The 15,832-nt window shown below is 38.4% G+C and overlaps 1 protein-coding gene across 8 annotated transcripts in view; it reads left to right on the top strand.

Annotated features, from left to right (window-relative positions):
• Positions 1-2,720, top strand: part of LOC126078436 (sodium channel protein type 1 subunit alpha) — an 87,019-nt gene extending 84,299 nt beyond the window's left edge. For all 8 annotated transcript variants that reach the window (XM_049888976.1, XM_049888975.1, XM_049888980.1 and 5 more), the window contains exon 26: positions 1,520-2,720. In XM_049888976.1, the coding sequence (XP_049744933.1) occupies positions 1,520-2,697 (1,178 nt within the window). In that variant the 3' untranslated portion in view covers positions 2,698-2,720. The remainder of the gene's footprint in view (positions 1-1,519) is intronic.
• The last annotated feature ends 13,112 nt before the right edge of the window (positions 2,721-15,832 follow it).

Here is a 15,832-nt window from a genome sequence, read left to right as displayed (position 1 = left end):
CCATGCACTCAAAGCCTTGAATGTACAATAGACCTGGTGAGCACTGGCTCATCCCGCTAAAGACACGGTCAAGCTCCAGTGAAGTGAAGCAGTCTCTGTGGGCCTGAAGTATTCATCCTTCCTAAACAAGAGGACCTAATAGGGTCAATTTTTTACCATCCAATATTGGGTACGTGTATCAGGCAGATTTTCACGCCATATCCTCTCTGAAGAAGTTGGTCTTATACCCAACTCGTTTGATTCTTGCATTAATCTATAGTATAATCAATTATGGATAGGGTGTTGGTTGTTGTTAGGTGCTATCAAGTCGGTTCCTATACACTGACCCTATGTACAACAGAACAAAATGCTGCCTGGTCCTGAACCATCCTCACACTTGTTGCTATGCTCGAGCCCATTGTTGCAGGCACTGTATCAGTCAATCTTGTTGAGGATCTTCCTTTTTTTCACTGACCTCTTACTTTACCAAGCATCATGTCTTTCTCCAGGGACTGGTTCCTCCTGATAACATGTCCAAAGTACATGAGATGATGCTTCTAAGGAACATTCTGGCTGTATTTCTTCCAAGGCAGATTTGCTTGTTCTTCTAGCAGTCCATGGTATATTCAGTATTTTTCACCAACACTGTAATTCAAATGCATCAGTTCTTCTTCAGTCTTCCTTTTTCATTGTCCAGCTTTCGCATGCACGTGAGACAATAGGACATACCACGGCTTGGGTCAGGCCCACCTCAGTCCTGAATAGGGTACCAAAGTTGTATTTTCTCTGTCTCAATCTCTCTCTGTCTCATACACACACACACACACACACACACACACACACACACACCCCTTCTTAGGGTTACTCATTGCAGAATGAGGCAGTATAACTCATTGGCACTTAAGTTTCTTGGGCCACTCTTGAGTATAGTCTTTATTTAAGAGGCAAATCGAAAAAGAAGCTTCAAAGAGGATCGAGAGACCAATGTGAGAGGCACAGGAAGCAAACAAAGATCATCAGCCTTGGATCCTTTTAGAAATGCATCAGAGCTTATATAAATAGATACGTAAGACTATTATAGGGAAGCATCAAGTTCAGGGAGAAATGAAAATAGCATCAAAAACTGCAGATGCTTTTAGATGGATGGGGACTGAGAAGAGGAAATGAGATTTGGCAATTTCAAAATAATAATTTGTACTTACACTGTTGGCCACTGCTGTTCAGCCAGACTTGTCCATTTTAAGCTTATTTTTTAGGTTTTGATTTGGAATTTTATATAAGCTAAAAATAGCCTACAAACAACCCTCAAAAACAAAAAGTACTGTGATTGTTTCAGATGGTGAATTTTTTGTGTGGAGTGTCATAGTGAGTATTTATTTATAATATGTGCATATTTATATGTGTATAACCTTTTAGATTATGTAACTCAATTTCAGCACTCTAAACTTTACCTTGGAGCTGTAACAGAAATTAAAGAATTATTTTAATGGATAACTTGGTTGCTATTCTAATGGTTGGCATTCTCATTGTTTATCCATAGGTATGTTTCTGGCTGAGCTGATAGAAAAATACTTTGTGTCCCCTACCCTGTTCCGAGTGATCCGTCTTGCCAGGATTGGCCGAATCCTGCGTCTGATCAAAGGAGCAAAGGGGATCCGCACTCTGCTCTTTGCTTTGATGATGTCCCTCCCTGCATTGTTTAACATTGGCCTCCTGCTCTTCCTGGTCATGTTCATCTACGCCATCTTTGGAATGTCCAACTTTGCTTATGTTAAGAAAGAAGTTGGAATTGATGACATGTTCAACTTTGAAACATTTGGCAATAGCATGATCTGCCTGTTCCAGATTACCACCTCTGCTGGTTGGGATGGATTGTTGGCACCTATTCTTAATAGTGGACCACCTGACTGTGACCCTAATAAAGTTAATCCTGGAAGCTCAGTTAGGGGAGACTGTGGTAACCCATCTGTGGGGATTTTCTTCTTTGTCAGCTACATCATCATATCATTCCTGGTTGTGGTGAACATGTACATCGCTGTCATCCTGGAGAACTTCAGTGTTGCTACTGAAGAAAGTGCAGAGCCCCTGAGTGAGGATGACTTTGAGATGTTCTACGAGGTTTGGGAGAAGTTTGATCCTGATGCCACCCAGTTCATGGAATTTGAAAAACTGTCTCAGTTTGCAGCTGCTCTTGACCCCCCTCTCAATTTGCCACAGCCAAACAAACTCCAGCTCATTGCCATGGACTTACCCATGGTCAGTGGTGATCGAATCCACTGTCTTGACATCTTATTTGCTTTTACAAAGCGGGTTCTAGGGGAGAGTGGAGAGATGGATGCTCTCCGAATACAGATGGAAGAACGATTCATGGCTTCTAATCCTTCCAAGGTCTCCTATCAGCCAATTACCACCACTTTAAAACGAAAACAAGAGGAGGTATCTGCTGTTATTATTCAGCGTGCTTACAGGCGCCACCTTTTGAAGCGAACTGTAAAACAAGCTTCATTTACTTACAATAAAAATAAAATCAAAGGTGGGGCTAATCTTCTTGTAAAAGAAGACATGATAATTGACAGAATAAATGAAAACTCTATTACAGAGAAAACTGATCTGACCATGTCCACAGCTGCTTGTCCACCCTCTTATGACCGGGTAACAAAGCCAATCATAGAAAAACATGAGCAAGAAGGCAAAGATGAAAAAGCCAAAGGGAAATAAAAATAATTGAGTGACAAATTGTTTACAGCCTCTGAAGGTTGATGTATTTTTGTCAATAGGACTTCTTTAGGAGGTCAATGCCAAACTGACTGTTTTTACACAAATCTACTTAAGGTCAGTGCCTACACTAAGACAGTGACCCCTTGTTGGCAAACTGTGACTCTGGGTAAAGGGGAGACAACCTTGACAGGAGGTTACTGTTCTCACTACCAGCTGACACTGCTGAAGACAAGAGACAAAATGGCTACTCAGACTGTAGGGACCATCAAAAAAAAAAAAAAAAAAGGGTGCAAACCTATAATCTGGGAGTTGTTTCACACGAAACACTGTAGTGTAGTAATTGTATCCACACTTTGCATTTTGACTGCCACGTTTGTCACATTTTTACAAAATCTGTTAGTGGAGTCATCTTTTTTTTAATCCATTATATGTGACTATTTTTCTAAACGGGGTTTCTGTTGGGAACTAGACTAAAGGACCTCTTTAACAGGTACGCCCCCCAGAGGTTTTGGCAACCATAAAACCCTCCCTCCCATCTACACAAAGACATGGTTTGCATGAGGGCATGCTGCACTCAAAGATCATGCATGAGAAAAAGTCACTAGGAAAACAACCAGTTCTTAAATTTCATCCGTGTTACTGGGAGGAGGAATTGGGTAATCTTTGGAGGTGCTTTGCTGATCTTCTTTTCTCAAATTCAGCCCCTAGAACAAGTAGATCATGTTTAGGTAGGTCATTAAATCTTAGCAGGTACAAACTTCCTTCAAATGTCTGGAGTCATAAATGTTCGATTTCTGTTATTATTCTAAGAAAAACTGAATAGCGAATATCACCCACCCCCGAAAGACTGAACTGAACCAAAAGAACCCTTGATCCATTTCTGTTTAATCCTGCACTTTGTTCAGCCATCTTCAGCTCTCAGCAAGGTTGACACTGTATATGTTAATGAAATGCTATTTATTATGTAAATAGTCATTTTACCTGGTGGTGCACGTTTGAGCAAATAATGACCCAAGCACAGTATTTATTGTATCAAATATGTACCACACAAAATGTAGAGTGCAAGCTTTATACAGGTAATATAACGTATTCTGTACCACTGTAGCTAGTTTGTTTGGTTGCTATCAGTGCATGTTTATATTACCATGCTGTGTCTGGTTTCTCCCACTGCACAGAATCTCATTCATGAGAAACCATATGCCAGTGGGTAGCATCAAGGAAATTGCTCAACAGATCTCATTCCTTTAAGTCATTAAGCAATAGTTTGCAGCACTTTAACAACTTTTTTGGTTATTTTTAAATTTTAAATAGATAATGTATGGTGTACAGCCAGATTGTACAGACATGTTTAAAAAAACAAAACAACACTGCTTAACCTGTTAAAAATGTGTTTAGAATTTTATAATCAAATATAAATACTGTACAAAGTCATTTTGTTTTATTTTTCAGCATTATGTACATAAATAAGAAAAGGAAAATTATCTTCAGGTTGATACCACAATCACTTTTCTTACTTTCTGTCCATAACACTTTTTCATGGAAGAAATTTGCTAAATAAGAAATGAAAAACAAGACTGGGTAGTTATAGATTTCTGCTGTTTTATTACATCTGCTAATTTTAGATTATTTCATAGTTTTAAGGGGCAAAATAGGTTCACGACTCACATCCAAATTATGCTTTGCAAATGGGGAAGGGTATAACATATTATTTACATTTCTGGTAGTGCCTGCACTAACTGAGTTAAGGTAGTGCTGCTTATTTTCCTTTCTTTCTTTCTTTTCCCTTATTTTTTCTAACCTCTTTATGTTTTGTTTTGTTTTTGACTCATGCTGATCTAGATTGTTTTAAATATAAGTGGGTTTCACATTTTTTTTCCTACAAGAACAGAGAGTAGCGAGCTTATATAATCAACTACATCACGACATTTTGTGTTTCTTACAGAAGCAAACTGTAGGTTCCTCTTTTTCTGAAAATTATTTAGATAAATTGTATTCGTGAACTGCATGCTGAAAAATGCTACTATTACCCTAAACGATGCTAACCAACATTAAAAATGTGCAAAACTAATAAAGATCACATTTTTTATTTTATTGTTTGTCCAGTTACCTTTTTTTGACAATATTTTACAACAAGATGAAGATATTTTTACTCTATAAATTGTTGGAGAAAGGAAGCTAAAGACACGCACACATACATGGGCCTAACTAGGCTGACAACAAGGAAACCTAGGGTAGGAATGAGACTGGGGGAAAGGACCTGCCAGAGGTGCAAGCAGATGTAATCTCTGTAAGGAGAAGAACTTTTAGAGGGTATCAGAACATATACCGGTGGCTCCAAACAGAAAAAAAGCATAGGAGCTAGTGCAATGGTGGTTGGCCACTTGAACCCATAAATCTTCATTCAAAAATATTAAAACTGGTGCAGTGGTTAAGAGATCGGCTGCTAACCCAAAAAGTTGGCAGTTCGGATCCACCAGCCGCTCCTTGGAAAGACTATGAGGCAGTTCGACTCGGTCCTATAGAGTTGCTATGAGTTGGAATCAACTGAATGGCAACAGGTTTGGTTTTTGGTATGTGAGTAAGAGATTTTGTTTGCTCCCCCAGAAGCACTCTTCATAGTTCTCTATCCTGCTCTGCCTCAATAGGGTGACCTTTCGTCTTTGCATCAATGGCCTCCTTTGCTCTCTAGCTCCTCCTTGTTGTGGCCAGTGGGAAGCACCAGTAGGAAAGCATCAGTAAGAGAAGAGTGAAATTAAGGTATTTATTCCCCAGTTCCTTCCTTTCTTGGTTGCCATGGGATGGCAATGGCTGCCTTCCTCAACTGAAAGTCACACTGCAAGTTAGCCAGCCCCTTCCTACAACAAGAGCTACTTTCTCAGGAGTCCGGTAATCGCTCCTCCTCTTGTTTTTTTAGGTCTGCTGCTGGGCTTGAGGTGTTTCCCTATTCCTTTTAGTTTTCCTCTAACCCTGTTCACACCTTTGTAAATGGCCCCTTCAAGAAAATCTTCCCTATTGCGTCATTTCGTTGTGCCATTTGTTTCCCGTCTGGCTGATACAAAGTGATTAAATAGTCTATGAAAGTTGGCAAAAATTTGCCTTGGGTTAGCTTGGAGGCCTAATCTAACTGGCTTTGGCAGATAAATAAGCAGTAATCGAGGGAGCCACAAAGAGTTTTAGTGCAGAATTCACAAAGACTGTGAAAAAGTTACTGGAGTAACCCAGATGGTAAAATTGACAGTCTGAATAAATTTATCTAAATTTCTGAGGAAAGAGAAGCCCTCATTTGCAGTCAGGGTTGCACAGTTTCAGTCAGGAACACTGAATGCTTGGCAGACTATATAGAGAGGAAAGGAGCAGCCATGAGCAGTGCTGCTTTCACCCTTGTTCAACTTACAGACCTCATCTCTTCATAACGTCATGGCCCTAAAGCAACACAATGGTTAATTCCAATGTATATTAGTATATCAGAGTAAATATAGGAAAAAACCTTGTTAGTTGCCATGGAATCTGTTCTGACTCATGGCAACCTTATGTACAACAGAACAAAACATTGCCTGGACCTGCACCATCCTGAGAATCATTGTTATATTTGAGTCCATTGTTGCAGCCAAGGAAGAGAAACCCTACAGGTTTTATATACTAGCCATGGCCTTTTCAATTGCTTCATATGCATGCAAAAGCTGGACAATGAAAAAAGAAGACAAAAAAGAACTGATGCATTTGGATTGTGGTATTGGCAAAGAATAATGAATATATCATTGACTTCCAGGAGAAAGAAAAAATCTGTCCTAGAAGAAATACAACCAAACTGCTTCTATGAAGGGAGAATGGCAAAACTTCAGCTCATTTATTTTGGGCACATCATCAGGAAAGGCCAATTGCTAGAAAAGAACATCATGTTTGGTTGGTAAAAATGATGGTAACCCTTAATTAGGTGGATTGATACAATAGTGACAACAATTGACTCAAACATGCCAATGATCATGAAGATGGCACACGATCAGGCAAAGTTTCATTCTATTATACATTAGGTTGCTATGAGTCAGAGTTGCCTCCATGGTAACCAACAACAACATCCACAACAGTACTGACAGGTACATATTCAAACGTTAAGAGAAAAACTGGTAAAATATAATCATATAAATTACTATATATACATTTTATGTCATTTTGCATAATATTTGTTGTGCACAAAAGTGAAGAATGCTTAAGGAACGTTGGGGTCTTGTCAACAAGGCACAGGAGTCAATTGACCAAATCTGGGACAATTTGAGCATCAAAATAAGTAATGAGGGTAATAGAACAAGAATCTATGAGTACATACTGATAAAAATAAATAGTGAAAAGGAAAAATCTCTTCTTTGCAGTAGAATGTCAACTAAAAGAGAAATAAGAAATAATCAAGGTAGAATATCACCATTTGGCCATTATCATAGTGACAACTGATTCATGTAAAACTCATCAATGAATGCTAAAGCTAATGGATGACAATTTGATAAGGAACACAATATCTACGTTGTCTCAAAGTATCTCTTTCGTATTAATTAAATGTAGAAAAAGAAAATACATAGTGGAGAAAAGATTCCACAAGTAAATTACTGGAACTAATAGAAAGATTCAGTAGAGTAGTAGGATACAAGATCAACATACAAAAAATCAGTTGGATTCCCATACACCAAAATGAGAACTTGAAAAGGTAATCAGGAATATAATATGATTTATAATAACCCCTAAAAAGATAAAATACTTAGGAATAAATCCAGCCAGGATGTAAAAGACCTATACAAAGAAAACTACAAAACGTTATTGCAAGAAACCAAAAGAGACCTACATAAATGGAAAAATACACCATGCTCATGGATAGGTAGACTCAACATTGTGAAAATGTCAATCCTACCCAAAGCGATCTACAGATATAATGCAATCCCAACACAAGTACCAACAGCATTCTTTAATGAGATGGAAAAACTAATCACCAACTTTGTATGAAAAGGAAAGAGGCCCCGGATAAGCAAAGTATTATTGAAGAAAAAGAACAGAGTAGGAGGCATCATACTATCTGATTTCAGAGTCTATCATATAGCCTGAGTAGTCAGAACTGCTTGATACATTGAGAGACCAATGGAACAGAATCGAGAACCCAGACGTAAATACATCCACCTATGGTCAACTGATCTTTGATGAAGAACCAAAGTCCATTAAATAGGGAAAAGACAGGTTTTTCAACAATTAGTGCTGGCAAAAATAGATGTCCATTTGTAAAAAAAAATGAAGAAGGACCCATGCCTCACACTATACACAAAAACTAACTCAAAATGGGTCAAAGACCTAAATATAAGATCTAAAACAATAAAGATCGTGGAAGAAAAAATATGGGCAATGCTGGGGGCCCTAACATGTGTCATAAATTCTATGTAAACCATAACAATGAACAAACACTAGAAGAGAAACTAGATAACTAGAAGCTTTCAAAAATTAAACACTTATACTCATCAAAAGACTTCACCAAAAGAGAACTGCAGATTGGGAAAAAAATTGGGCTATAACATATCCAACAAGGGTCTAATCTCTAAAATCTACAGAATGCTTCAACACCTCAATAACAAAAATACAAATAATCTAATCAAAAAAATGGGCAAAGGATATGAGCAGACACCTCACCAAAGACATTCAGGCAGCTAACAGACACATGAAGAAATACAGTCATTGGCCATTAAAGAAATGCAAATCAAAACTACAATGAGATACCATCTCAAGCGAAGTTACTGGCACTAATCAAAAAAACAGAAAATAACAAATGTTGGAGAGGTTGCAGGGAGATTAGAGCTCTTATGTACTGCTGGTGGGAATAGAAAATGGTACAGCCACTTTGGAAAACAATATGGCACTTCCTTAAAAAGGTAGAAATACAAATATTATATGATTCAGCAATCCCACACCTAGGAATATATTCTAGAGAAATAAAAGCCATCACATGAATGGACATATGCACACCCATGTTCATTGCAACATTATTCACAGTAGCAAAAAGACAAGAACAACCTAAGTGCCCATCAACAGATGAATGGATAAACAAATTATTGTACATGCACACTATGGAATACTATATGACAATAAACAACGATGAATCCATGAAACAACTCACAATATGGATGAACCTGGAGAGCATTATACTGAGTGAAATAAGTCAATCACAAAAGGACAAATATTGTATGAGACTACTATTATAAAAACCCAAGGAAAGGTTTACACACAGAAAAAAAAAATCTTTGATGGTTAAGAGGGAGGAGAGTGGTTGGAAGGAGAAATCACTAACTAGATAATATAAAAGTGCTAACGCTGGAGAAAGGAAAATCAACACACAATATAGGGGAAATTAGCACAACTTGATCAAGGTAAAGAGATAGAAGCTTCCTAGACACATCCAAAGACCTTGAAGGACCAACTTACTGGGGCTGAGGGCTGGGAACTACGGTCTCAGGGGACATCTAGGTCAATTGGCATAACATAGTTCGTAAAGAAAATGTTCTGTATCCTACTTTGGTGAGTAGCATCTGGGGTCTTAAAAGCTTGCAAGTGGCCATCTAAAATACATCTACCAGTTCCATCATATTTGGAGCACAGGAGAATGAAGAAAACCAAAGATACAAAGAAAATATGAGACCAAAGAACTAGCGGACCACGTGAATCACATCCTCTAGCAGCCTGAGCCCAAAAGAACTAGATGGTGCCCAGCTTCTGCCACTGACCCCTCTAACAGAGCTCACAATGGAGGGTTCCGGACAGAGCAGGAGAAAAATGAAGAACAAAATTCAAATTCACAGAAAAAAGACTATACTTACTGGTTTGACAGAGACTGGAGGAAACCCCAAGACTATGGCCCCCTGATACCTGCTAACTGAAGTCACTCCCAAAGTCCACCTTCAGCCAAAAATTAAACCAAAACCAAACTCATTGCGGTGGAATCTTTTCAAAGCCAAAGATGAGACAGATCTGTGAAATAAACAATAACACATGTTAGGAATGTGCTTCCTTGTTCAATCAAGCATAAGAGACCAAATGGGCAACACTCACCCAAAAGCAAAGATGAGGAGACAGAAAGGGACAGGAAACCTAGATGAAATGAACACAGGGAACCCAGGATATAAAAGGAAAGGAGGAGAGTGCTGAAAAATTTCAGGGATTGCAACAAATGTCACAAAACATTTTGCATACATTTTTGAATGGGAAACTAATTTACACTGTAAACTTTCACCTAAAACACAATAAAAAATTTTAAAAAAGTTACAGTGAAGAAACCTACCAGACATTGCCTTTAAAGATAACATCACCAATTATGGGACCAACTGATACTGTGTGCTTCCTGATAGGATACACTGGAAAAAAAAAAAAAACACTACCTTTGGGTATTCAGTCAAATTTGCACAATTATGGACAGTAGTCTTCTTTACTTAATGTCAATTAATTGTAAATGCTAATAACATCTAAATGCCTCCATAGCAACATCTAGTGTTTGGCCAAATAACTGGGCACCAGAACCTAGCCAAGGTGATGCATAAAATTAACAATCGCGCCCAGTGCCCCTTTATTTCATTCCTTTTGGAGACTACTTTCTGAAATCTGGGTGCTACACTGACCATCTAGACTCTTGGTTAGAATTAAATGAATCATAGGTCCCAGTGATATTTATGAGAAAACTTGGCAGTTAATAATGTTGTTGATGTAACTACTTTGAGTTTTCCAAATGCTATGCTAGCTATTATTTTTCTCAAAAACATGGGGAAAGGGCTGGAAAATACTTACAATAGGCGAGCTAGGGAAAAAATTACTCATGTGGAGCAAAGTGGTACATGCTCTGTTTCTGTGAATTGCATCTCCTGTATTCCATATTTTCTTAGATGAGCAGGACGTTCACAGAGCCGTTTAATTGTTGATTGCAGCATTTTTTTAATTACTCTCTCAGGAATGTAACCTTTATGTATGAAGAATATGGCGACCAGTAAGTTCTTAAATTATATTTTTAAGAATAAATTAACGGTGGAAAATTTTATTGGTTAAAATTATATTGTTCTACTCAGCCAGAAAGGAAAAAGAAGTCCTGATACCTGCTACAACATGGACGGACCTTGAAGACATTATGTGGAGTGAAATAAGTCAATTACAAATATTGTATGATTCCAGTTATATAAAATTACAAGAATAGATAAATAGAGACCAAAACTTATTAGCAGTTATGGGGGCTGGGGAGTCACTGGGAAGCAGTGAGTTTCTGTTTATGGTGATGGGAAATTCAGCATCATTTAAGGGTAATGGTTGCACAACCGATTAATGTAATTGATATCACTAAGCTGCACAGCTGAAAAATGTTGAATTAGCAAATATTGTGTTATATGCACGATTATAAAAAGAAAAGGACAGCTGTTGAGGCCATTTTGCACTACCAGACCCCTCTCAGGATTTGTTTTCTTGGTTCAGTGGTTTAGAGTCATGATTTAGATATTGTTTCTCAGCACTTCTGTTCTACCTCCTGGTTCGTTGCATAGTGACTGGGGCCTTAAAAGCCAACAATCGGCCATTCAAGGAGTAACCATTCACCTGAAGCCAGAGAGGAAGGAGAGTCAGGAATCAGAGGGGGAAATAGAATACATTTCTGGTTGCCTCCATGAACAACTGCCTCCTCTGCCATGAGACCAAAAGAAATGGATGGTACCCAGCTACCACTTCTGAATAGAATTTCAAATTCTCAATGGAATTCAGATTTTCTGGAGCTGTTGAGGTTGAATAAGCCTCTAAAAATATTGCCCTGACTCAACTACAAAAAGACAAATAACCCAATTAAAAAATGGGCATAGGATAGTAATGGGCACTTCACTAAAGAAGGCACTCAGGTAGCTAACAGATACATGAGGAAATGCTCATGACAATTAGCCATTACAGAAATGCAAATCAAAACTACAAAGAGATTCTATCTCACTCCAACAAGGCTGGCGTTAATCCCAAAAACACAAATTAATAAATGTTGGAGAGGTTGTGGAGAGACTGGAACACTTATACACTGCTGATGGGAATGTAAAATGATACAACTGCTTTGGAAATCAATTTGGCACTTCCTTAAAAAGCTAGAAATAGAACTACCATACGATCCAGCAATCCCACTCCTTGGAATATATCCTAGAGAAATAAGAGCCTTTACACAAACAGATATATGCACACCCGTGTTCGCTGCAGCACTATTTACAATAGTAAAAAGATGGAAGCAACCAAGGTGCCCATCAACGGATGAAAGGATAAATAAATTATGGCATATTCACACGATGGAATACTACACATCAATAAAGAACAATGATGAATCTGTGAAACGTTTCATAACATGCAGGAATCTGGAAGGCATCATGCTGAGTGAAATCAGTCAGTTGCAAAAGGACAAATATTGTGTAAGACCACTATTATAAGAACTCGAAAAATAGTTTAAACAGAGAAGAAAATATTCTTTGATGGTTACAAGAGTGGGGAGGGAGGGAGGGAGAGGGGTATTCAGTAATTAAATAGTAGACAAGAACTATTTTAGGAGACGGGAAAGACAACACACAATACAGAAGAGGTCAGCACAACTGGACTAAACCAAAAGCAAAGCAGTTTCCTGAATAAACTGAATGCTTCGAAGGCCAGTGCAGCAGCGCCAGGGGTTTGGAGACCATGGTTTCAGGTGACATCTAGGTCAATTGGAATAATAAAATCTTTTAAGAAAACATTCTGCATCCTACTTTGGAGCGTGGTGTCTGGGGTCTTAAACCTTAGCAAACAGCCATCTAAGATGCGTCAATTGGTCTCAACCCACCTGGAGCAAAGGAGAATGAAGAACATCAAAGACACAAGGTAATCATGAACCCAAAAGACAGAAAGGGCCACAAAAACCAGAGACTACATGAGCCTGAGACCAGAAGAGCTAGTTGGTACCCAGCTACAACTGATGACTGCCCTGAGAAGGAACACAACAGAGAATCCCTGATGGAGCAGGAGAGCAGTGGGATGCAGACCTCAAATTCTCGTAAAAAGACCAGACTTAATGGTCTGACTGAGAGTAGAAGGACCTTGGAGGCCATGGTCCCCAGACCTTCTGTTACCCCAAAACAGGAACCATTCCCAAAGCCAACTCTTCAGACAGGGATTGGAATGGACAATGGGATAGAAAATGATACTGGTGAAGAGTGAGCTTCTTGGATCAAGTAAACACACGAGACTATGTTGGCATCTCCTATCTGGAGGGGAGATGCAAGGGCAGAGGGGGTCAGAAGCTGGCTGAATGGACACAAAAATAGAGAGTGGAGAGAAGGAGTGTGCTTTCTCATTAGAGGGAGAGCAATTAGGAGTATATAGCAAGGTGTGTATAAATTTTATATGGAGGCTGACTTGATTTGTAAACTTTCACTTAAAGCACAAAAAAAATTAAAAAAAGAAAAAAAATTGCCCTGAGATAATATTTAATCTTTAAACCTTAAACCAAAACTATTCCAAGTCTTTTTTGAACCAAAAAATAGCTTATTTTAATTAGTAAAGTATGCCTGCTTTGAGCATTGTGCTCTTTTAAAGAATTATCTGCCTGAAATCAAATTGACAATGGCATCTTGAAAGGTTGGATGAGAAGCTTAGGGGGCAGTCAGTTTAAGATAATGGTGGTGGAATAATGTGGGAAAGGATAGCAAGAAAGGGGGTACAACTTGAAGAAGATAACCAGTGGCACTGAATTGTACATGTAGAAATTGTTAGAATGGTGAAATGGTGTATCTTTGCCTGTATATACTTTCACCAAAATTTCAAAAAAGAAATTTTTTTTTTATATAGGCAAAGGACTTGAAATGACATATCACCAAAGAGGATGTTCAAATTGCCGTCAAGCATATGAAAAGATGTTCAGCATCGTTAGTCATTAGGGAGATGCAAATGAAAACCATAATGTGATACCCCCTCGCTTCCATTAGAAGGGCAATGACCTAAAAAAAAAAAAAAGGAAAACAACAGGTGTTGGCGAAGTTGTGGAGAAACTAACATCTCTTCCACTGCTGATGGAAATATGAAATGCTTCCGTCACTGTTGAAAACAGTTTGGTGGTTCCTCAACAATTTATACATGGAACTACCATATGACCCAGTAATCCCAATCCTAGGTGTGTACCCAAGGAAAGTGCAAGTAAGAATGCAAACAGAAACCTTTATAGTAAAGTTCATTGCAGCATTTTTCACAATAGCCAAAAGGTGGCAACAACCAAAATATTCATCAACAGATGAATGGATAGGCATACAATGGAATATTACTCAACCATAAAGAGAAATGAAGTTCTGATGTATGTCACAACATGGATGAACCTCGAAAACAGTATGTTGAGTGAAATAAGGTCCAAAAGGACAAATACTGTAGAATCTCACTTACATGAAATAAGCAATATATAGAAATGAGAGCTTATTAGTGGTTACCTGGCTTGAAGGGAAGAGGAAAGGTGAAGCTATTGCTTAAGGAGCATTAAGTTTATGTTAATGGTGCTAAAATAATTTGGAAAAAAGATAGCGATAATGGCGGTACAACATGAAGAATATAATCAATGTCAATGAATTATACGTGCAGAAATTGTGAAATTGGAAATATTTTGTTGTGTATATTTTCACCACAATAAAAAATTATATCGTTATAGAAAATTGAATTTGCTCACTAAGCTATTAATTCGCCAACTTGCGTTAATTAAACTTGTCATGTTGAGTGTGAGTGTGTGTGAGTGCGCATGTGAGTGTGCATGTGTGTCTTAGTTGGCTAGGGCTGCCACAACGAAATATACAAAGTTGTTGGCTTTAAAGAACAGAAATTTATTTTCTAACAGTTCTTGAGGCTAAACGTCCGAATTCAGGGATTCAGCAGGGCTCTGCTCTCTCTCAGGAGCTCTGGTGGCACTGTGGTTATAGCACTTGGCTATTAACTGAAAGGTTGCCAGTTTGAACCCAACAACTGCTCCATGAGAGAAAGATGTGGCAGATAAGTTTGGCAGTCTGCTTCTGTAAAGAATACAGCCTTGGAAACCCTATGGGGCAGCTCAATTCAGTGGCAATGGTTTTGGTTTTTGATGCTCTCTCTTTCTCTGTTGGCTCTAGGGGAAAATCCTTCCTTGTCACTTTCAGTTCCTAGTAGCCCTGGGTGTTTCTGTGTCTTTTCTCCTCTCGTATAAGACACCAGCCAGAAAGATTAGGATCAGGATCCACCCTACTCCATATGACCTCCTTTGACTTAACTGATAATGAAAGAAAAACCGTATTTCCAAACAAAGTTATAAGCACAAGTACAGGGGTTAAGACTTCAGCATATCTTTTCAGGGGAAAATTCAATGAATAACACTTTGTGTGTGTGTGTGTTGTGTTCTGTTAGAAAGCATCAAGATATAGCTTTTATCTTTATCTTTTAGACTATTTGAAATAAGTTGTGACTCTAACAAATTAAAATACCAAACCAATGCTGAATCTTACTCTTCCAAAAGAACTTTTCCTCTCTCTTTAATGCTGTCAAATCTGGCTCTTACTCCCGCCAGACGGTAGTTAACCAAATCCAATGGTATTTTCCAGTGTTGGTAATACCTATTAGATTTTTAGAATTTGACAGTGTCGATCTCCACTATCTCCTACTTTGGAGGCCTGGTGGTGCAGTGGTTAAGAGCTCAGGCTGTTATTCAAAAGGTTGGCAGTTGGAATCCACCAGGCACTGCTTGAAAACCCTGTTGGGCAGTTCTCTGTCCTATAGGGTGACTATGAGTCAGAATTGACTTGACGGCACACAACAACAACAACATCTACTTTAAACTGCGTTTTCCTTTGGCTTCGATAAAACTAGGCTTCTCTGAGTCTTTTCTACATCTTTGATTCCTTGTCTTTCTCTTTCATTAATTTTCCTCTTTTCAGATTTATACTGCATCATCAGCCCTTTTGCTGAACTAGAGCTACAATGCTAACTGTCTGCTAGCCTTGTAGTCTCCCAGATTTTTATTCTGTGGTGACTTGAGTGTTGCTATGATGCTGGATACTCTGCTACCAGTATTTCAAATGCCAGCAGCAGGGACACTCAGTGGAGCTTCTAGACTGAGACAGACTAGGAAAAGAGG

This window comes from Elephas maximus, chromosome 6 (assembly GCF_024166365.1).
Source record: "Elephas maximus indicus isolate mEleMax1 chromosome 6, mEleMax1 primary haplotype, whole genome shotgun sequence".
In the NCBI taxonomy this organism is placed as follows: Eukaryota; Metazoa; Chordata; class Mammalia; order Proboscidea; family Elephantidae; genus Elephas; species Elephas maximus.
The sequence above is the reverse complement of the archived record's forward strand: the minus strand, read 5'-3'. Positions and strand labels throughout refer to the sequence as shown.